The sequence below is a fragment of the Anomalospiza imberbis genome, chromosome 1, assembly GCF_031753505.1.
Source record: "Anomalospiza imberbis isolate Cuckoo-Finch-1a 21T00152 chromosome 1, ASM3175350v1, whole genome shotgun sequence".
In the NCBI taxonomy this organism is placed as follows: Eukaryota; Metazoa; Chordata; class Aves; order Passeriformes; family Viduidae; genus Anomalospiza; species Anomalospiza imberbis.
The window spans coordinates 26,348,327-26,372,893 of NC_089681.1; the positions used below are offsets into that span (position 1 = coordinate 26,348,327).

Here is a 24,567-nt window from a genome sequence, read left to right on the forward strand (position 1 = left end):
AAAATTAAAATCTAGTAGCTACTGCCATGGTGATTGTACCAGTAGCCTGTCACATCCTCCTCTTCATGAAAAAATATTATCTTTCAGGAGATCATTAATTCTAGGAGGAAAATTATGTGAAATCTTTTTCTCACAGATGACTGTTGATCATCCTGCTTCCATAGTAAAGGTTACAAGACTTCCCTGAACTTATTCTACTTTGCAATAATACACACCACTTAGGGAAAATACACTCCATCCCGATTTTCATCTTCCCAGTTAAAATAAAATTTCTTAAAACTTTGAAACTTATTCAATTATCCACTTAACCTTGCAAGACTTTGTTGAGAATTTTATGGTGAGATTTTGAATTGAGAGAGAGAGGGATATAGAGAGAGAAAGAGACAGGGAGAAGTTATTTGCTGAGTCCTGTAGTTCAGTTCTCAGCATGAGTGGGTTGGAGTGAATGGTTCTCAATTTATTGAGAGTGGCAGGTGAAATTCAGTGCTGATGGGGTAATGCCTGCTAGAGAGGATCATTTGAACTCTTCGCACACATTGCAGATTTCTAAATTAATTGTAGACACTGAGGGAAGAGAATTGGGCAGTGTTTTAAACAGCTCAGCAAAAACAGCCATTCAGTGTGCTACAAAAGGAAAATGCTAGGGCATTTCAAAACAATTCTAAAAATCCTGAAATATTTTAATATCATTAAGATACTCTGTTACTATCTTCTTGCATACTCTTTTTTAGGGTCTGAGAACTCAGTTTCAGAAAGTGATTCATCAAGAAAAGAGAATTCTAGAAAAGAGTGAAAAGAAATTTGTGTATAGGAATACCATTTTGTAAGGTTCTGTATTAATATTGTTTCATTAAGAATAGGATCAGCCTTAAGAATAAGAAAAAAGTAAACTGAATTCTATTTATATTTTCAAAAATTAATGTGGATCAGTTGAAGCAGACAGTAAACTTAGATGTGAAAATTACTTTTTAAAAATCAACATTTGATTGAATGAATGGATTGAATGAATGTGAATTTTCTCAATCTGAATATCCCTTAGATTGGAAGAAAGAAGAAAGATTACTTTTCATGAAAAAATGCTTGCAGAAAAAAACTATAGTGACAAGCATATATTTTAAAAAATGAACCTTAGAATAGGTATGATGATGGTCAATTGCAGAATTTTAAGGTAAGTAAGGAAGTAGCTCTTGATAAAAATGGGATTTATACTGCAGATGTTTATCATAAAACAATAACCTTTAAACAGTGTGAAAACATACTGTTATCTCTTACCTGTAGAAATTTAAAAACCATAGCCAAGTTTCTAAAATTAGTTTTACTTTAACTGTCATACAGAAAAACAGCACAACAGCATGAATACTTCTTCCATGATGTCTACCACCTACTGGAAGATCTCAGTTGGAAATATCTTGTGTATCTGTTCTGATTTGGGATAGAATGGAGTAGAACAATGAATCTTAAACAGTTGTTTCCAAATCTATCAGAATCTGAATGTTTTTGTTCACTATACATGGGTCTCAAGTTGGAGGTTTTTTGGGTTCCTTAATTGCAGTTCTGAGGCACCCTAATCTGTAGAAGAGCTTGATGCTTGCAAAATTCAGATTCCTGATGCTGTTTTCTCTCTTTTTAAACTTTGTTTTTCCTTATTTTTTGTGTTGGTTTTTGTTTTGTTGATGTTTGGTATTTTTGGTGTGTTTTTGTTGGTTTTTTTTTTTTTTTTTTTTGATTTGAGTTCAACAAAACTTACACTGCTCCTTTTTCCTACATTTTTTTCCTTCCAGTAGAAGCTGAGAAATACAATATTCAGATTGTTCATTAACAATTGTTAACTCAATTACTGTATTAAAATATTTTTTCTTGTTTCTAAGACCAAAAATGAAAATAAAATGTTTAATTTTCCTCTGAATGGGATATATACATACACAGATAAACTGTTGTAAACACCCTTGTCTTTAATATTTAAAATCTGTTCTTACTTGCACTTTGAACCTCTAAAAAATGTATACATACTTTAGGAAATTTGAATTTAATTGCTGAATGTGTTAAACAAGGTCTAATTTTGCCTCTAATTTATGGTAGACCAAGTCTAAAAAACATAGGTTGAACTAAAACAAAATTGATATCAAATAAACAGCTGCTTGGGGTGCCTAATATTGTATTTGCAGGATTAAGATACTAATTGCATTGCTATGAGAATACAGGACCTGTGATAATTAGTAATTGCAAATGTAATTTTCAAAATGTACTAAGTTACTTAATTTCATGGAAGACCATGAAATTTGGAAGAAGAAAACAGAAAAGCATACCATATCATTTTCCCTGGACTTTTTTGCTATTGTGGTTCTATCTGAATGCTTGAGCTAGAAAACCAATGTATTTATTAAAAAAAACAAAACCCCAACTTCTGAAATATCTGGACTTTGCAAATATTACCAGTAATGAGTGTAAGGAAATAATTTTCTTTAAGCAAGTTATTTTTTTAAATATATGTAAAAGTATGAATAAATCCTAATCTTGTTGGTTGGAAGTGACACAATTGGGATGAGCTGAATACTGAGTGCTCTGAGCGTCCATCTGAACCTATGGCTACTGCGAGCACTTGGGGATTCACAGCATCAGGTCCTAATTAAGCAAAGCTGAAATTGTTCTACAACATTTTAAAATTGCAAAACACATGACAAAAGCCCGTAGAGGAGCTAATAAAAGATAATCCTGTGGCTTGCTTTGAAGCAATTACTCTACATCCCTTTCTGTCTGCAGGATTCACCTTGTCACATCCCTCACATGAATCAATCTACCACTTCCCCTTCTCCTCTTCTATTTTTGTAATTCTGCCATTTAACAAAAATAGAATTTAGAGGATGACATAAAAAGGAGAGTTGCAGATGTGTTGAAATGTGTTCCATTTTTCTGCTACTTGCAGGAGGCTTACAAACAGCTGGTGAGTTAGTGTACTGCAAGCAAAATAGACCTCAAATTATGTATAAGGATTTTTTTGTCTTTGTGAAAGTAGGAGGCTAATAGACCAAGCCTGAGTTGGTCATATTCTGCAACTAATTTACACAGACATTGTTTCAAGGAAAAAAATATTTTACCTTGGAATTTATATGTCTTTATTATAGCAAGCAAGATAGTTTTCTCTATACCTTCTTTTTTCCTTCACCTTAATATCATTTGCAGAAGTCAAAAGCTATTAATTCCAGTACTGAAATCACCTTTTCTTGCTGCATAAGATTTGAACTCTGTACAGAAAAATAACTGTATTCATCTACTGTGATCCATGCTAAAACAGGATCAATGAAAGATATATGATCATTGCTGAAGATGAGTAAAAAAAGGTAAAAATGTTTACCCAGTATTGTTGTTACCTTTTTAGCTGTAAGGCACTATGTGGCTTCATTTGAACCACAATTACCAGAGGAAAAGATAGACAGGTGTAATTTGCATAAACTATCACAGAGAATCATAAGAACCAAGCATGTATAAATGGCAGCACTAGGTTCTAATTGATCCCTGCCCTCCCTGTGGCAGAGGCATCTCCCACAGGCATTTTCTGAAGAAGGGTTGGAAGTGAAAGTGGGAAACATTAATTATAGATCAATATCCAATGGAAACTCTTCTACTGGAACAGCATTTTCAAAACTGGGGAGTCAGTCAGAAAGCAAAACAGTATGGGATAGAGGACAAGCTATTTTCTGTACTGTGTTTTCCTTTTCACCATTAGGGCCTCTGATCAGATACTCTCATTATGTAGCTGAATTGACTGTGTTCATTGCAAAACACTGGCTGAACTGGAATATTGTCCATCTTCCTCATGAAGAAATCATACAATTCAGGAAATGTACTTCCTTTTTTTATTAGCTCACTGGCCTCCTTGCAGATGTTATGAGATTTTTCTTTTAAATGTTCTGTTGTGGTGTTTACTTTTGTTTTGTTTTCATTCTGCCATGTAGACCAAATAAAGTAATTTGGGAAAGACAGAATTACCATTTTTGTTCATTACATTTTCTTCTTGTCTCTCCCTGGGAAATGACAAACTGCTATCATACATCAATTTTATGTATTTACAAAATCCACATTCATCTTCTACCTACTGATTTCTGCAGAAAAATATAAATCAGATTTTTCAAAGAGCTTTAATAGTACTGTAAGTATCACAAATCTTAAACCAGTCAAAAAAAGGAAGTATTTCTAAAATATGCAATGACGTCCAGCAAGGAAGTGCAGGATCTGAAATTTTGCATCTTACATATCTGACTTTGAAAAGCAGAAGAAAAAAAAATAATATATTCAAGTTACAAGTGGATATAGCATATATTTATATATTTACATTTAAAAATTCTTTTGACCGTGGTAAACAAACATACTGTGCTAAAGTTTATGTTGCTGATAGTTATGACATCATTAATTGCTTAAAAATAAGTAGAAAGAAATAAAAGTGATATTCATCCAAATAAAGGAGCTAACTGATTCAGTTAAGTACCTCCTGTTTCCACTGAAGGCAACTTTATTCTTGACTTTGGCATAACTAGTTGGTTTTCTGCAGGCAGACTTTTAAACACTGCTTATGTGTGGTAAAGTATGAATTTACATGCAATCTTATTTATAAAGGTGTAATAAAAAACCTATGAAGTATAAATCAACAAAAACATGCATTGTGCTGTTGCATTTCTGTTCTCTTGCTTTAATGCAATTTTAGTTTAACTCCTAATATAAGACTATTCATATTTTTGATATCTATTCAGTAAACATTTATGTAGATATCTAGTGGATGTTTCAGTGGTTCAGAATATGATGTTTCTTATGTTTGTAAAATGAGAAAAAACTATTATAATGAAGAAAATTAAATAAAGGCAAGATGGATAAAAAAAGTTTGTTCAAGTCACATGTCCTTTAGATGTTTACATTGCATTTCATCTATTTCAGTGTTGTAAATTGAAACTGCATAAATTATAATAGTAAAGCTATTTTATCTAATGGATTCAAATACCAAGAGCCAAATATGGTTTGACTAATCATTTCCCCAGAGGAACTTTGTAGATTGACCTTTTCCTTTTTTACAATAGTCTACCTTCCTACAAGCCTTTTTAAAGTAACACACCACCATCTGTTGGTTTCCTACATAAAAGTTTTAGGACAAAGTTTTGGTACTTTTGTAAAATTATTTGAAACAACCTATTGGGATATATAATAAGGAAAGTGATCATTACTGTATATTTGGTCAATACACTTCTAGTTTTGTTTTTGTTTTGATTTACATCACAGCATGTAATTTATAATTGCACCATAGAAGACAGACATACCAAATAGCTAAGATTTCTTACTTCAGTCTTATAGTAGTATAAAGTTTGTTTCTGGTGTTACTGCTGCTGTTAATGGTTTTACAGCCTACGAGGAAATTTTTTTTTTTTTTTTTAAGTTTTAGTGATGTGTACACCTCCTATATGGTTGCCTGCAATGATATTCTCAGAGCCTAAAAAAATATGTGGTCATTTCTAGCTAGCGCCAACCACTTGGAAACTTTCCCGCTTGTGGGATGGCGATTGAAGCAGTGAGGCAGTCCTCATGAATTCATGATGAAATGCATTGCTTTGATTGTTTAGAATATGTGTCCGAGGAGAGATAGGCTTTCTCTTGAGAAATCTAAACCAGAAGAAACAAAAGTTCAAGCAAGTATTAAGCTGTAGAATCTAAGCAGCAAATTCTGTTTCCCTAGTTGTTGTTCAGTTCCCTGATTCCCTTTTTTATAAGAATAAACACTCTGCCCTAAAATATTGTGATGCTAAGCATAGTCAAAGTTATGCCATCAATATCTATTTGGATTAGATCAAAATAATCAGTTTGCAAGTGAGGTATTGCAAAGCTGTAGGGGTCAAAGATTAATACCAAGGCAATGACAAGATGGGGTGATCTTCTGGAATGTGGTGAAAGACTTACTGGGAACTCTTGCCTTATTTTTGATATCTCACCAAACAACAGTTGCATTTATATATTGATTGATATGTTCAAAGCCTTGTCTAAATACTTGCAATGCTGTGAAGAGGAACACTGGGAGGCATCACTCATTTTTGCTAACAAAAAGTGAGTGATGATTTTCCAAGGAACACCTCATAGGCCTTTGGTTCAACCAGAATTGCTCTGACTCCAGACTCATCATTGTTTTTGTTATATGCCTATATCACCTTGATCTAGTGAGTGGTTTTCTGGGATCCAAGCATCTGAATGAACTCTATGGTTACATATAATGAGTCACAGAAAACCGTAAAAGAAAAAGAAAAATCTAAACCCAGGAAAGATCAAGAATGTCAGTAGGAACACATGAATAACTTCTCAGAATATACACAAAGAGGGACAGAAAGATGCAAAAAAAAAATGTTTGAGTCTTAAAGGAACTGGAGGTTATGGAATCTTGTAGGCAGTCTCCATTCTCCACATTAGGGTTATCAAAAGAGTAGACAACAGTTCTTTCTAAATGTATACAATTGCTCAGCTATCAGGCAGAAACTTGCAACGTTGCACCCATGGTCTTTGTTAGTTTGACATTCATAAACCAAAGGTCTTATTGAATGGCTATTGTAGAAAGAGAACTCTTTCCAATCCCCTTCCTAGGACTATATCCAGATGGCTTTTGGGTATCTCCAAGAATGGAGGAACCACAGCATCTATGGGCAATCTGTTACCAGTGCACAGTAAAAAAGTGTTTCCTTAGACTTGAGAAGGAACTTCATGTGTTTCAGTTTGTAGCCATAACCTCTGGTCATTTTACTGGGCACTGTGGAAAAGAGCCTGACTCCATCTTCTCTGCTCCTTCCTTTCAGATATTTGTGTACATAGATAAGATACCCCTGGAGCCTTTTCTTCTCTAAGCTGAAAAGTCACAGTTTTCTCAGTCTTTCTTCATAGGAGTGATGCTTTAGTCCCTTATTCATCCTCATGGCCTTATAAGTTTCTTTTTTTTTTCTTTTTTTGGGAACAGTTAGGACAAATTCAATCAGAATATTCAGTACAGCATTCTTATCCCTGAAGAGCATTTAATATTTTTCTAGAAGCTATAGAAATTCTAGTAAGATGCAGAGATAGAGTCCTTTAACATGAGCTGTATGATTGAGTATTTACATCTACTAGAAGTTTTATTTGCAGAAATATTTCCACTGGTCTGGGCCTCTGCCAGACTTTGCCAGAGATTTCTGTTAGTGATTGAAGAAAATTTCTCTGAGCAGCTAATGAATAAGGTCCACATTCTCAAGTCAGTTATAAATATGTTTGAGGAAATGATCAAGAGTTTCTTTCCAGGCCAGGGATTTGTGTCAGATTGTTATGCCACTAACCCACTCTCCACACAGACAGTAGAAATAGTGAATAAACAATGTAGCTTCTGCCTTTGGAGCTGAGTAGTGTCTAATCTCTGTTCCAGGCATATTTCAGTTGCTGAAGGACAGTGCTATATGTAGACCCCACATCTGCTGCTTACCGGTAGATTCCCATCTGCCTGGGATCTGTAAATGGCTCTGGCCTGGTGCTCCCAACAGCTCTTTTACACCTCCCACTTCTGCTGCTCTCAAACTACATTGATTTTCCCATGTGTAAGTGTGGGAAAATAAAGGAAATTATTTAGAATATTTAAACTGAACTTGAATTACAAATGAGAGGAATTCAGCACTCAGTTTTGAATAAATTTTGCCTTTTTACTTTTGTCACTTCTTGGACACCAAGTTTGAAATCAAAGTCACTTACAATGCAGAGCTTCTGGCTTTGGGCTGCAGTCTTCATTCCTGAGCTGCCTCTCACCGAGGAGTACCCTTTTAAAATTATCTGTGTCACCATACATGTGAGTGGGGAAATTTCAGATTTTCACCTCTCTGCTGACATGCAGTATCATGTGTTAGTAAATCTAGTTTTATACTGTCGGAGACTAATATGGTAAGATGGTTCAGTTTCACATCTATTTTGTAGCTAGAACACAGAAAATACAATAGGCAGATACAAAATAGAACAGTGGAGGTGCCTCAATAATTTTGAACTGACTAGCTGCAGCAACACTGAACCCAGTGAAGCCAAATTTATTCTCTTCTGTGACCCACTTTGAGGTCAATTCTGCTACTTCTGGTACTGTATCTAAGTATTTACTGTTGTGCAGGCTGCAACCTAGATATCCCACAGACTTGTCTGAATTATTAAGTCCCTGCTGCAGTTTTTGAAATCCCCAGTGAAGATTACCATCATTAATGTGTCTAAGAATGTGCCAGTGTCACATGTAAATTGTTTCCTGGGGGGTTGTCACAATAATTCACAAGAAAATAGGTTGGTCACTTTCTAGTTTATGTCAGTGGAGAACGGAATTTTGCAAGTTGTTGTTTTGACCTTTTCTTTCTGGCATGTTCAAAGCAATAAAAAAGATAATTTCTTGGTCTGAAGATGCTTCCTTCATTTTAAGATATTTTCCACACTACTATACAATTTACAAAAAATTGATATGTTTGTGAGCTTCAGTGTACTCTGAACATGCAAACTGGTTTTTTGGATGTTAAGGATTGGTTATCTCAACTTAAAACCATGGGTACTAAAACAATCAGGACCATTAGACTTCTGTTTTATCTATCATAATTCTTATTTTTGTTCTATAGACATTAGTGATAAACTAGGTAGACTCTCCTGGACTGTGTGTGCTTTTTCTTGGAAGTATTTTTCTTACTAGCTATATGCCATGCATCGTATACCCATTCACATCAGTGTTACGAAGAAAAAACACCACTGATGAGGAACTGCTGGCACTGGAGGCAAAAGGAAGGCAAGACATCAGAAGATTTCATATAATGCTCTGTGTAAACACTTTGGTTTATTTCTGGCTATCTGTCTATCAAGTTATCACTGAAAAGTCTGTATTAGCTGTGACAGGCAGGTCTGTAATTAAACCACACCATTAGCCATGATTTTTTGACCTAAATGAAGAAATAATTTGTTAATATGGATACTAATTCTAGAGCTAGCTTATTTATCTTTACTGTAGTTAAAGCCTTCAATCCTGTTCACAATTACATCAGCACTTGAACTACTAAATCCTGTGGTGATCTCTGTAAGTTGCAATCATAAATGTGTGCTTTTTGAAAATACAAATCTCCTGAATTACTCAGACACTTAAAATCATTTCACTTATAGTGTGGAAGTGTATTAAAAAACAGAAGTCAAAATATTTTGAAATTATGAAATATCACAGTTTTATTCAGTGCAGATAGGAATTCTGCTTGCAGATAAAATCTAAAAGAGGAATAGGAATACATGAATAATAATTATATGTAGCTGCTCTACTGAAGATATTTATGAAATTGTTTTTATTAGTGCTTTATTAGACTGATTTACTAAGCCTTCAGCTTCATAGGACATAATTGTATTGTAGCTTATACTATGTACTGTCATTCAGAAACATTAGTAATTTGTTGCTAAGCTTTCTTCTATCTTAGAAATCAGTAATGTCTCTGAAACTCTGATTATCTTAATAATATTCTTGTTTAATCTTTAGTGATAATACATCAGTTTTCCTTGTTCTTAATAAGAGTTTGGTATTAACATACTGTTTTTAAGATCAGTCTTTCTTCCTAAACTAGCAAAGATCTGAATGACTGAGATTCCTTGGTGTGTTTAATACACTTTAAGTTAGCCCATTCTTTATTCTTTAAAAAAGAAAAAAAAATACAGCCATGTGAAAAATTCTATCTGTTCCATAGCCAGATGATCCACACAGCATAGCATAAGTTACAAACTAAAATGAAAATATTTTTTCATCATGTCATTAAAAAGCCCCAAACCCTATGTATCTAATCGATGACATCCAAAATCTGGAAGGTGATGCAGCTCATGTGCTGAGCACTTACAGGTTCCATAGATGTCTGCAGAAGTGTCAGGTCCTCAACAAACTCCTGTCTTGTCTACAGATTTCATCACCAATGGATTCTGTTTCTTGTTTATGATTATGAAAGCAGAAGGTGGAATTAGGCTGAAGAAACTTTTCATGTGTAAAACATGGGTTTAAAAATTTAAAATGCTTAGATGAATAAACCTTGAAGTTCTGTTATGGAATAAAAATATTTTAGGGTAATTTTATTTTGTTTTTTCTGGGTTTTTTTTGCTTTTCTTTCCAAAATGAAATATTTGGGTGTCCATGTTCTTCTGAATTACTCCTAACACTACAGCTAAACTTCAGTGTTTGTTAATAGCCCAACAATGGGAACTAGCATAGAAATTAGTGCAAGCAGATGCTTAGTAAAGATAGATTTTAGATTCGGGTTCTCTGGAGGTTAATGCAGATAATGAAATATGACTAAGCAAAAGAGGTTTCTTTAGTTCATTTTTGAAATAGTAGAAAGAGTGACTCACATCAGAAAGTTCAAATACATGAAAGGCTGCTTCAGAGGGGAAATGAACAATTGGTTCCCTTTACCTGTAGCAGGTAAAATAAAAAGTTATAGGCTTAAATTCTAGTAAGAAGAATTAAACTCTAAAGGAAACTTCAGAGCAGTGGGATACTAAAGCACTGTACTAGAGAGGGAAATGGTGGAACCTATTGCCTTCCAGCTGTGTTTTTCTGTGATTACCTGAGAGATACCATGGATCCCATTTTGCAGCAGGACAAGAAAGTCCTGCCCAAAAACTCAACTTGAAGTAGCAGTATTTTATCTTCTTAAATTGTATAAAGGAATGAAACCTATCACCTACTTGGGGTCTGTGCAAAGGGTTCCATTGGCATCCAAGACATTACATGTTAGATGGATATACTTCACTATTTGTTCCAAAGACTTCCTCAGGATGAGGCTTGCCAAGACACTGTCATTTCTGAAGTACCTTAAAGGCAGACTAAGTCTAATTTCAGTAGAGGGGAGGGGAAAATTCTTCTGTGTATAATTTCTTTTATGGTTTGCCTCAAAAGTACAAGACCAAGAGAATTTTTGTTCATTTCATTCTCCTTCTCATACTGTTTCTTTTCCTTTTTGCTGTTTTGCCTACCTATATATTATCTGGGCTTTAAGTGAAGCTTATCCTCTATAGTTCACAGCACTTGGGCTATGAACAATAAAATCTGAGATGCATATTTCAGATATCTGGTAGTCTGAGCCAAGGTCCTTCCAAAGTGTCTATTCTTCCTGCAGAAAACTGCAGAACCAGATTTTCTGGTTTTTTTTCCTTGTTTCATAATCCTTTCTCATAAGGATGAAGAATTTTGTAACACTAAGTGCTACTAGCTCTCATTCACCAGCCTGGAGGTCAATTTGTCTGAATTTTCAAAAAGAAACTTACTTTCAGAGTGTCATCTGACTTTCCAGTATGTTGGCTGTGACTTCTAGTCTATTTTGATGGCTGAGGGAAGACCCAGGTGGTCTACTTCCATTGTTCAATGATTGGGGGTGGCTTTCAGGCATCCTGTACTTACCTTGCATGTAAGACTTTTTAGATAGAGAAAGGCTATACTGTCCTCTCCTGCTGTTTCTGAGCCAACCCTCTTTTCCTTTTCTGCCAAGTGTCTCTGCAGTGGCACTCTCCTAGATTCCAGTTTGTTGTCTCTGCCCCACTTCTCCCATGAGCAGTAGTCCCCAAGATATTTTTTCTCTCTCTGTATTAATAGCTTTTCTAATTGAGATATCTGAAGGTTTAACTTCTGGCATGTTTTCTTTCTTGCAACCCCATACTTCTGATTTCTTCAGTTGTGCTGCAGTAAGGATGGTTTTGCATGGTGATAGGTGACCTCCCAAGCTTACCAAGCAATTTTTTCTGCCCTTAGCACCTGAAAGCTTCATAAAAAGCCCTAGTCTGTGTCTGCATACCAAATTCTTGCTGAGAAGGTGGCACCATTTTACATAACCGTGATATGCTACTCAGAACTATTTTTCTTCCCTGTTTGTTTTGATATCACTGACTTGTAAAGATGAATATAAAAATAACCTCATACCTAAATGTACTCATTGTAAATATTAATGTAAAGAGACTCTACATACTATGCTGAAATCAATCCACTCTCTGTCAAACTTATTTATTTCTTAGTTCTGTGGTCTTGTTTCCACTTAGTACATTGCTTTTGCCAACATTCAGGCTGTCTGGCCTTTCAGAGCTATCTTCCAATAATGTAGGGAAGAACAGGCTTCATCTGCAAAGTGGCACATAAACAGTTATTTCTGTACTTGCCCAAATCTTGCATACACTTAATGTACACAAGCTCTCCCTTAAAACTGCAAAGTACAAGAAGGTATGAATATGTAAAGTTGTATGTAGGTACTGATTGTAGCAATTCATTTATATTGTAAATAAAAACGTTTCCCATCTATTAAACAACATTTTCTTATTCTGAATGGTTCCTGTATGTAGAGATAGTGTGAACGTGAAAGACATTAGTCTGGGTCTTAATCCTGTCTATACCTCCCTGTCCTGTTGTATTTCCCTGTTGTGTGGAGCTCACAAACAGGTTGTGGGTTTGATCCCTGTGGGTTATTCACTGAAGAGTTGGATTTGATGATCCTTGTGTGTCCCTTCCAACTCAGAGTATTGTGTGATTTTGTGATTTTGTGGTGTTGCGTTTGTGTGTGAACTGCACAGGTAAATGTGTGTTTAAGGTAAACATGTTTAAATTAGAAATATCTGAACTCATAACTTGAAGATTTCCACTATCTTTAATTCCAGTTTGATCTTTTACTTACACTGAGCCAATGTTCACCTATAAAGCAGATTCAGTGTTAGGCAAGTGAACCTTAATACTAAGTTAATTTGAAGTGATCATCTTCACTGTGTTCATAAAAGAGGAGTGCATCACAACCATGGTTAACCTGTAGCAAAACTGAAATGGTGGACTCAGAAAGATAAATTTAAAACTGAAAATAGATCCATAGGTTGGTGTTAGGCTAAATATAAACAGAGTATATACAAACAGGTAAAAACCCAGAAGTGTTGTATGAGGCAGAGAGAGCCCACAAAACACTATAAGGTGTGGTGGGTGGATACCGTTCATTAATGTAATGATTCAGAATCTGTGAATTGTGATGCGATGTGTTTGAAAGAGGTGGCTGAATCAATTTTGATTTTTTTTTTTTTTTTGTTAAAGAACAGAAGATCAGATTCATGGGGTCACAAATATTTTGTTACTGGAGGGAGTGAAACTGCAGCAATTTTAACTGAGTCTTGTAGATTGACAATATATGTACCTTTCATTCCTGTGAGTACTTCTAGCCCTCAAATGAAAAGACATTTTTAAAGCTGTATCAGTGCCCTCACTTCCTCAAAAGTCTTTCACTGTTTTCTGTATAGTCTTGATTTTGAGAATACACAGAAACAGGATGACTGCAGCTACTTGTTTATGAAACGTTGCCTCAAGAGGACAGCATGTTTCAGAGGGCTTGTCCAAGGGTTCTTAAGATAGTGGCTTTAATGCATAAAGCTTTCAGTAATTTGGACCTCACACTTCTACACAATTAAGAGCATAAGCAGTTGGCATCTTGATTTAAAAAAAACAGTTCCTCTTATGAGAGAGTTTTCTCTAAGTGAAGGCAGACTCTGCTACTTCATTATCTCCTGGACATCTTCTTTGCCTATAAGTATGCAATTTTGATATTCTTGTCAGAAAGCTGAATGTCTCCCTACCCTCTCTTTCATGTTCTTTGAGAGACAATAACAATTTAGTGTAAATGTGTGAGCTATTGTGGATTTAGTATTGTAGATGGCAAATATTATTATGTGCCCTGTGGGCAGTCAATTGTATGTGGCATATATTGTAGATTTATATCTTGTCTGCTTAAAACACTACTTGAAGTGCCTAGAGACAGGGTTAGGTGCTTAAGTTGTAGCTTCAAATAAATAAATAAATACATTAAATAAATAATTGAAGCAGGCAGTTTCAGATAATAAAGAGAGATGGCTTCTGGGTAGAAAACTCTGTCTTACAGCAACAGAATCTTTAATAAAGAAGGTGAAATAAAATTTCCAAAGAATTTCTAATCTGTAGCTAAAATAAATAAAAAATCCAAGCACCCAAACTAAGAGAACATATACTTGGTGAATTAGAAGCTTCTTTATGTATGGTTTACAACTAATTAGTAGGGAGCATTTTATTTACCTCTAATTTCTATTTAATAGCCACTGCACTTGTCATTGCAGGTATGGTTACAAAAGTATGGCTACCTTCCACCAACTGACCCCCGAATGTCGGTGTTGCGCTCTGCAGAAACCATGCAATCAGCTATAGCTGCCATGCAGCAGTTCTATGGCATTAATATGACAGGAAAAGTGGACAGGAACACAATTGAGTAAGTAACCAGAACTGAACTGCTCTTGACTTTTCTGTTTCAAGCAGGGTAAAATAGAGCTGGGAAGCAGCAGTGTAACTGGAGTATCCAAATAGTGATGCAGCTTCAGATGGGGAGGTAAATTGTTTCTCTCTTCCTTGCCTTTTCATTTTCTTCAGCTTTTTTATTTCATTTAGCAGGTCATCACCTGCCTAACTGCTGTCTGCCTTTGGGCAAGTGATTGTAAACAAGATGTCCCAGGCTTACCTAAAGTAAGGGCCAAAAGGTTATCGTTGTGGAAAGGAAAAAACATATTTGAAACTGGCAAGAATCCATGAAATATATCACAGTTGAAGTAGTCTTGTTTTACTGGAAAAAATTTAGTGTAAATTTCTTTCTTCTTATTTATTAAATTTGGCAGACTCCACTGGCCCATTTGTTTAGTGGCTTCTAGTAACAAAAAAAACAGGTGTCATGATATTAACAAGCAGTAAAATTGAATTAGTTTTTCATGCCCTTTGCAATTCTGAAATTGTTTCAGGCTCTCAGTGCCTGATTTTGGTGACAGAATGGACACCACAGAGAAACTCTGTAAAACAGAGCTATTAAAGGACACTTTCAAACAACTCTATACTATGCCAAATTTAAAAAATGTGCCCCAAAAAGTGAAACAACAAAGACTATTAATATACAATTAAGAGAATGTGTCTGGGATTAAGACAGCAGGATCAGGGCAGTGATCATGCCCCTGTACTTCACATTGGTGGGGCCACTCCTGGAATCCTGCATTCCATTTTGTGCCCTTCACTGCAAGAAGGACATTGAGATGCTGGACTATGTACAGAGAAGGGCAACGTATCTGGGGAAGGCTCTCGAGCACGAGTCCTGTGAGGAGCAGTTGTGGGAATTGTGGCTGTTCAACATAAAATAAGGAGGCTCGGGGGGACCTTATCGCTCTCTACAACTACCTGGAAGGTGGTTTGTTGCAGTGCTCTGTCGTAGTGTGCAGGGCAGTGACAGCAGGGGCGCGACTTTCCCCCCATGATCTCTGCTGTTCCCAGTTATCGCTTGGTCCAGCGCAGGAACAGATAACGACGACATCGGTCTTGGGGTAGAACTGGGTGGGTTTATTAGGTGGAAGACATGAGGATCCAAGACCCCAAAACAAGACTTAGGGGGTATGCAGAGGTTTTTATACAACAACTTAGGGGGAGTGGTATAGGGCAACTAATCAATGAGAGCATGGCAGGGGAGGAGTCTAAGGCGGGACTAACATTCTATAAACCTATCAGGGAGAGCTGGGGAGGGGAATAATACAAAGTAACAAATGGGGCATTGAGCTCTACTAGATAAACAAGGAACACTCTGGAAAAAGGGATAGGGATAGGGAAGATTGACAACTTGGGAGGGAGGAAGTTAGGGAGGGGCTTGGGAAGATTGGCAACGTAGGAGGGGAAGAGATTAGGGAGGAGAATAGTGGGCAAACACAAATCTAAAGCAAAACACACCACAACAGTGGTTGTAGCCAGGCAGGGGCCAACCCCTTCTCCCAGGTAACAAGTGACAGGACAAGGCTCAAGTTGCATCAGGGGAGGTTTAGATGGGTATTAGGAAACAGTTCTTCACTTAAAGGGTTGTCAAGCATTGGAACAGGCTGCCCAGGGAAGTGTAGATGTGTCACTTAGGGATATGGTTTTACGGTGGATTTGGCAGTGCCATGATGAGAGTTGGAATCAATGATTGTAGAGGTCTTCTCAAACTTAAACTCTTCTCTGATTTGAAGTGCTTGTTGGACTCATTCAGTTGAATTGTGATAAAGATTATCTTGTGATTTCAGAAGAAGTTACTTTGCTTGAAAAGCAAGCAATAACTCAATAATGCTGTCACTGCATTTGCTTCAGTGAAATATCTTTTTACTGGTCAAAAATTCTTATTTTGGGGGGGGGGGGGGAGAAATCGTCTTTCATTTCCCACTTCCCACCCCCAACCTGATGGGTCATCTTTTGTTATTCTTTTATGATAATGTAGCTGACATTAATGATTTTGCTATAGTTTACAGTTTAGGGAAGAGACTACAAAAAATTCTGTCAGGATTGGAAAAATCATTTTATTCCACTGACACATACTCTATTGCATTGCAAAACAAAGCAGATTTTGTGGTTGCCCTCAGGGGAGGTGAGTTGATCACACATCCCTCAGTTTAGGAATTTAAAGGACCTTAGACCATGCAGTGCAATAGCAGTAAATGCCTTGTGAGAGAGCCATGCTCAAAAGTGTGTTTATGGTCCTCTGCAGGGTGAAGAGTCTGTGCTCTTCATACAGCTTCAGTGACTGACCTTTGAGGAGAGAGTGCTGCCAGTAACTAGGACCCTTTTCAAGACACGTTAGTAGCAGCTTCATCAGAGATGATATATTTCACTAAAAGAAAAATAGTCTGTTCACAGCAGTGCAGAAGAGACAGAAAGGGGTAACCTAAGGGAAAGCAGAGGCCATCTCAATTTAGAGTATCAGCTGGGGAATTGAAAAAAAAAAAAAAAAACAAAACAAAACAAAGCAATCCAAAATTCTAAACGCAAAGGGAGATGGTTAATGTTGCTAATTGGCAGTTTGGCCACCAAGATATTCTACACTTCTGCAATTTCAGAGATGAAGAAATCCATCTATGCTACAATTCAAAATATTAATTGTATAAAGTGGTGAATACTGAGTCTTGGAGATATTTTGATGCATGATTTTCTTCTACACGGGAAGATACTTTAATATATTGCAATTCTTAAGTACATGTAACTCATACTGGATGAATGCGGCATTTACTTAGATATTTGGAGTCACATTAACTTGAGTCAAGTTAGGAACAGAACTGATTCTTAAAGGCTTGTCACACTTACAATGGTGTTGAAAAAACAAACCAATAAAAACCGAATTTTTAAATAAATTCTGGCCTTGAGGTACCATCAGTTCACATCACTGAATATTCATGGGAGATATGCATACGTAATAAAGGGTAGATTATTTTTCAGTTGTTCATTTGTGGCATTATTTTGTAATTTTTTGCAATTATTTTGCCTTTCATCTATACAGAAAGCATATATACTCTTTAGGTCAGAAATATGTGCCAGTTTGTAATTTGTTTCTCTGGGATTAATATGCTGCAATAACTAACAAGGCTGGTGTTGCAAATAATAAATAAAACAGGAACCTCATAAAAAATATCTTCTCATCTTGTGCAAGAGGATTTACCTGCTTCCTTGACATATCTTGAGAAGAGATTATGATGTGCCTCTTTGTCTTCAGAAGGACAAACAATTAAAAAAGTTATAGTAGCTACTTCATAGGAACCAGCTTTGGGGGTATTAACAAAGAAATAATGTCCTACAGCAACAGCACCATCAAATGTCTCCTGGAGGGATTTTGCAGCTCTGAAAAAAAAAAAAATCCCTCAATGAGTATTTTGGTATGCATAAATACGTACAGTATTCATCCTCTCCCTACTACTCAGATTTCACTTGGTTTTGCTTTTTTTTTTTTTTTTTTTTTTCTCAAGTGTCTTGGAAAGAATGATACATACTTATTGCTGGGGTAAGGAAGAGTGAGTGGTAGGAAGAGACATCTTCATAATGGTGTAAAAATGTGAGGGAAGTTCTGAATACAAGTACCAAGAGATTGGCTAACCCAATGAAAATACTGTCTAATGTTTGCATGGAGTGCCACAGTATTTTCTGTATTTCATTTATATATTATGAAACACAGTCAGTGTTTCATGAAAAAGACATTTCTGAAACTGGACCCACTGTTGGCATTCCTGGTCTTCTGCATCCCTAAATGAAACATTGTAGAAAAAGACTAGTTGTTGTCTTTTCTTAAAAATACTATACATGTTTATTCCCAAGACTTGTTTTGCATTTTTGAGGAGTAGCCTGCAAACTTCTGAATATACAGATGGAATGGTCATGTACAGGATGCTGACTAAATCTGTGCAATAATAATAAAACTTCCATTTTATTCTAATGTCATCCTTTAGAAATAAATGGCAAATATGTTTATTTCAATGCTTAGATGAGCTTCTAAGCGAGTTTATGCACTCTGTTGTTTAAATATTAACTATCAGTCACAAAGTAAATTCTGAGCTGTTGAAATTGATCCAGAGGTTTATTTTCTTAGCAAATTAATAATTTTTTTGTACAAAATTATATATAAGGGCTGTACCCCCAGCAAATATCCAATGAGAAGTCTTAAAAAAGGAATCATCAGGGCTGAAATACATCTTACATCACTCTTCGACTGCTTCCTATTACTTAGCAAGTGTCAAAAAAGTCCTGTAATAGCAGGCTATGTGAGCAAAGAAAGAAAGGCATACCTATTTCTCCTCAATAGAAGTTTAAGGGTATAATTCAGTAGTTTTCTTAAATAGACATCTATAGTTTGTCCAGCCACTAAGTTAAGTTGCAGTAAGTCAAGTTGAACCTACTCTTTTAGTTTCCTTTTTTGCGATAACTCTGTCCCAAATAACCCCCAAAGCCCAACAACAACGGAACAATTGTGCAACCTTAGCAGCAATTTTGATAAAGGGATAAAGGTCAATTTTGATAAAGGGATAAAGCAGCTGGAGCCTTCAACTAAAGGTATGGTTTTTAGTGTTTTGATCCTGTGAGGGTAAATTTTTTTCTTGAAGGCTTAAAAAAAATAAGAGACAGAAAGAGATTTTTCCTTCTAGAAAAGAAAGAACAAAATATGGTTAGGCAACTGGCTTGAGATAGAAGTTCAGTTTCATCTCTCTACTGCAGTTTTGCTGCATATTTTTCTTTTAATCTTTCTAGATTTGCTGTGAGTCTAAAATATTTAAATTTTCCTGACATATATAGCTCCTCAAGATTCAAACTAATGGAGTTAGAAGAGGAATGTGATGTGACATAGTGTACAGATAGAGAACATTAGTCACAATTAAGCCTCTTTATTGAGTACTTATAAAATATTAATTTTGAAGGGCTGCTGCAGAAAAGATTTCTACAAGTTCAAAAACAAAGTGATGAAAGAGAGGCAAAGTCGTTACCTGTATGCACCTTTTAAAAATTAAATGTATTTCAAAACATTTCAAAAACATGTCAAAAAATTAAACTCTAACAAGCAATCAGGAATATGGAAGACCTTGATGATATTACATTAGAAGAATCTATATTTGGAAGAACACAGAAATCAATGTTTTATTTGTCAATTCCCCCAAGGGAAGACGATATTATGTGCTAAGAATCTGGAATGTCATGAGCATTAATGATTATTACTAAGAGAAGTCTTCCTCCCAGTGAGTGTAAGAACAATTGCTATTAAAAAAAAAATCAAAATGTTATAGAAATCAAAGGAAAATTGGTGTGTCTGAAGTTCTTAACATTTTGCCTCATTTCTGTGCTCAAAAGTACTGAGCTCCAATACTAGTCATGCACTAGTTTGTTTAAAATTCGACTTCTAAATTTAGCTCAGCTAAAATCTAGGTGATAGATTTGGTGATGTTCCAAATCTTCAGCTGCGAATTGCATCTTTCCTTAAATTTTACATGAAGATAATTTCCTGAAAGCTACTGAACTGCCCATGCAATGACTTCCATCTGATTTATATTTGGATTTATATTGTGTGAACTACAGTCCCAGACCTCATGTAACAGTAGTAAGAACATTAATGGTCCAGACAGCATGACAACTTGGAATATCCCCTCCCTGTCCAAACCAATAAGGGTACAAGCATGTACCCTTGATAGGAACATACTACTTCAAAATCAATGCAAGAACAAATTGTGACTGCTTGAATTTCATAACATGTTATTTTGGGCTACGTTTTGTTTTGTTAAAAAAGGATTGTCAGTAGTTCTAGTAAGATAATACAATGTTGACTTTTGAATCCACATTACCTACTGTTCTTGACTTTTAGTATTAGTTCTAAAGTGTGAAAAAAATTCACATGAACAAGATTTTCTGTAAGATTATTTAATCTTTTGACTTGAGAAATTATTTCAATAGCTTTGAAGATTAATTTTTAAATTCAGAACTTAGAATATTTACTCTTATCTTCCCCTAGCTTGCCAGTGAGCAAACCCTGTTATTAAAATAGGTCTCCATCAATTAAGCTAAATAATGTAAACTTTATGGAGAGGGGAAAGTTAATTCAATGGCTTTTAAGTCATTGCCCTTGAAATGCTACAACTATGAGTGATATATATATATTTTACAATATCTTCGTACACTGTTTCTAACAAAATATAATAGTTATTTGGTTTTGCTTTATTCCTTGCTTCTTGTTCTTGATGTAGGGATATCACCTTAAGGTGAGATCACCAATTTTTGATATGTTTACATCTTTTTCTGCAATGTGTGTGTGCAGTTTCAACAACATACTTTTTATATATCCTTCTTAAAAAGTATTACTGACAATGTGTCTAAAACTTTTCGAAGGTCTGAGCCAATTTTAATCACATGAAGTGCACATAGATTATTTTACTAAGAATATTATTGCCTTTTGATCTGTAACAGAGGTCTACTTCTTTCCTTCATTTCTTTCAGTATTAGAGCAAATTAAACTTTTCAGTAATATTTCATCCCAAAAATCCCTAATGTCTACTTTGTTGCATTGTTAATTTATTTCAAAAAACAAAGGAACCTGAAGTAAAGTTGCAGGGTGTTTCAGCGAATGCTGGTGGGGTAAAGGTTTTTAAATTTTTGCAGTATGGTTTTTGCAGGCACTAGGGCAGGAACATTGTTTTCCTTGCATATCAGCTGTTTTATGGGCTATACGTAAATATTCTGACTAGAAATTAGAAAAAATCATTCTATGTTTCTATTTTGAAACATGTGATTGCAAACCTGATGTCTTCAATTAAGGCAATTAAATTTTTAGCTTTTAGTTTTTAGTTCCTAACCTGTACTACTCAATAGATTTGTCTCACATCAGAATTTTTGCAAGCTCTTATCAGTGCAAGTAGGGTGCAGTGCCATCTTGGTACTATCAAGAAAATTTTGTACTTTCCCACAGGCTTGCGAGCTTAACACCTACTTGTGCCTTTGAAAACCAGTTTGCTATATACCCATAGCTACTTCATATATGAAGTGTTCCAAGTATAACTGTACTTTTAAACCACTTCTTACACATTTAGCTAAATAAGTGAGGCTGATGATTGACTGTTTGCTTATTTGGAGGTTTTTTATTACCTGTGCATGTTTTAAAGGGAATCTACTTTCTGAGATGACATTTGAAATTACTTTTCTGTCATCCAATCACACATATACACAGCTGCTGTGTGTACATTTATTTACAAAACAATGCCAGTTTAGTGGTCAGAAATTCATCCATGAAAGCCTGAGTATAGGGTATGACTACTTTTCTGGTAAATGCCGTTGAAAACCTATAGCTTTTACATAAGTAATTGTTTGGCATGATACAAATGTAGTCCAATGAGCTGGAAAAAATAACAGAGGAGATATGTCTTTTACTTATGCAGTAAAAGACTTTATCTTAGTCTCTTCCTGATGGTAAATTGTCCTGCAGCCATTCAACTCATAGAAAATAACTTCAGCTGTGTTTTCTTTGAACTAAATAGTGCCTAACACTACAAGTGAGAAACAGTTCAAGGATATTGCTGTGGAAATTATAATTTTGAATTAGATATCATTTTAATTATAATATGTTTTGAATGCTGGCAAGTTTAAATTTTTTGAAATATTGGAAAACAATGAAATATTGCAGAGCACTGCACAAATACAGCCCTTCTCCGGGAAATCTAGTGCTGCTGCTATGATCATTTTTATTGTATGTGATTTAGATTTTTCAGCTTGATTTTGTGCAGAACATTAAATATTCTTAAGCAAGAATTCCTGAGTTAAATATCTCCATTAGGAGCTTACAGTTGCAATGAGATACTTCTCATTTTGTGGAAAAAGAGCAAGATAGAAGAACTTGATAATATCAAAAAAGTAGCAATTTCAGTATCTTGAATTAAAAGTACGCCAACAGTCTGTTGTATTTATTAGTTTATATGTTCTATAAAATTATATATACAGATAATTACATGTTTTTATTAGGGATGCAGTGGTTATGATTTTTCTTCCATGTTGCTTTAACTGTGTGGTGCTGTTTCTTGCAGCTGGATGAAGAAACCTCGATGTGGTGTGCCTGACCAAACAAGAGGTAGCTCCAAATTTAACATTCGTCGGAAACGCTATGCGTTAACAGGACAGAAATGGCAACACAAACATATCACTTACAGGTACCAAAGATATTCCTATAGGTATACAAATGTCACTAATACTGATGACTTTTAATTTAAAGTCAAGATAAATTCCTGAATGTTTTTCAATACTTTGAGAAGTTTATTATTACTGTATGATTTAGAAGTGCTACAATGGATACCTCCTATAAGTATGTATGTGCTGCATAAGAACCAAGTTGTTTTTTTGGATTAAAATTGCATATATTTAGAAGCCAGTAAATTCTCAGAAGCTTACAGCATCAATTTAACACCCAGTATTTTCTTAAGGTTACCTTTCAACTTTCTTGGCAACTTCTCAGGGAAGAATGCTCTGAATCTAGGAGTGCTGTAATGAAACTCAGATTTCTAATTTAAATATGTGAAATAGGATATTGAAAGGAGTCAGTCTCTGCAAAATATATATGCCTATGGGTGTGTTCTAAGTAGAAATTTATTTGATTATAATTTGATGAGTCACTGACCCAACCATTTCCAGTCTAGTTGATGATGGGTATAGGAGTGTTTGCAGGGCAGTACATCTGTATAACTCCTGAGTCTGGCATGTAGTAGCACAGTGTGCCTGCTGTCAAAACTGAGGCCTTGAAGGGAAAGTTAGATGGAAACTTTCATGATGTACTCACTAGAGCTCTGTCAACCAGAGAAAGTGTCATCATGTATATAATATAAAATCCATAATCTCTCAGCAAACCAAGGATTCCAATACAAACTGTGGGAAAGTTTACACAGACTCATCATGGATTCCTGTAATATCTAACAGGGGTAAGTTCTGAGGGATAAAATAGTTTTCAAATTCATTAACTGGTGCCATTATTCATGAACCTGTACAAGTATTAAATTTAAACTTCATAAGCCCCAATTGGCATATAGACTGTTCCTCATACCCTGGTGAAGATATAGTTTCATTAGTAACCCTATGTCACTGCTGTGGTTTATAACTGAATTAGACAATTTTAGTTTAAGACATTACATTCTGATATAACCAAGCAATAGACAGCTGACTGCCTTGGGGTTGGTATGTTGCACTGGCTGAAGTCTTTTATTGTTAATGTAAATGTAATTTATAGTTGGTTAGAATAAAAATGCCCACCTAGAGCACTTTACATCTATTTGCATTTTAGAATTTAAATGCAGTGTGTGCACACTTAGAAGGCATGAGTAATCATCTACTCATATGTGTAGTTTTCTACCGCTTTGATTTGAACAGAGTCTGATTCCCTATTTCACTACAGGATTTTTTACAACAGTCTAAATCCTACCAGTTTTATATCTTTTGGACTGTCATCCAAGGCATTAATCCAAATAACAAATGAAGGTGTCCAGTATTAAACTGACAACTATCTAGTAATCTTTCTCAGTTTGAAAAATTTATAGCAGTTTTTTATCTCCTGCCTCCCCTCTTCAAAAATGTTCTCTCTCTCACTTTGCAAGACCTCCAGTCAAACAGAGCTTTGAAGTCAATAAGTGTGTAATATTTTTTGCAGTGAATTACAGTACAAAAGACATTTAAAATAGAAACCCTAAATGTGATTAGAATAAAGAAAAAGATGTTATATTATCTTTTTGAATTAGAAAAAAACCCAAAGAAAAAAAAGACAAAAAAAAAAAAAACACCTAAGATTCTTTTCACACTTTTCACCAATTCCCTGCTTACAGGCTTATGACATGTTAAATGAATGACATTTTAACCTGCTTTGTTTCCTAAAATTTTAATCATATCTCTAGTATCATTTATCTGTTCCATTTTTCTCTGTGCCACTCCTCAGTCTCTTTATAACCTGCAGGTTTCCAGCTGCATTCTGTGCCTTCCTGGCCAGTTGAACCTTGCAGTCTGAAGTGTGCATGCTAAGTCAGTTTGTGTGCATGCTAATTCCTCCACAGAAAAAGCAATTTCACCTTCATTTCAGTGCATGCTACAGCTTACAGTTTTTTGGAAACCAAAACCAAAACCCCATAACAAATACTCCCAAAAGCAAGCTCCCCACCCCTCATTGCCCTGGAACTTTTCCATATTTTCAATGTGTAAGTTTTCCAACTGAAACAGTTCTGCAAAATTTCAAG

At 35.3% G+C, this 24,567-nt stretch overlaps 1 protein-coding gene across 4 annotated transcripts in view; it reads left to right on the forward strand.

Annotated features, from left to right (window-relative positions):
• The window catches only part of MMP16 (matrix metallopeptidase 16), a 168,658-nt gene that overhangs the window by 68,107 nt on the left and 75,984 nt on the right, over nucleotides 1-24,567 (forward strand). For 3 of the 4 annotated variants that reach the window (XM_068185477.1, XM_068185488.1, XM_068185482.1), the window contains 2 exons: nucleotides 14,131-14,279; nucleotides 22,384-22,506. In XM_068185477.1, coding sequence (XP_068041578.1) covers nucleotides 14,131-14,279; nucleotides 22,384-22,506 — 272 coding nt within the window. The remainder of the gene's footprint in view (nucleotides 1-14,130; nucleotides 14,280-22,383; nucleotides 22,507-24,567) is intronic. The other variant, XM_068185498.1, reaches the window with a different exon arrangement.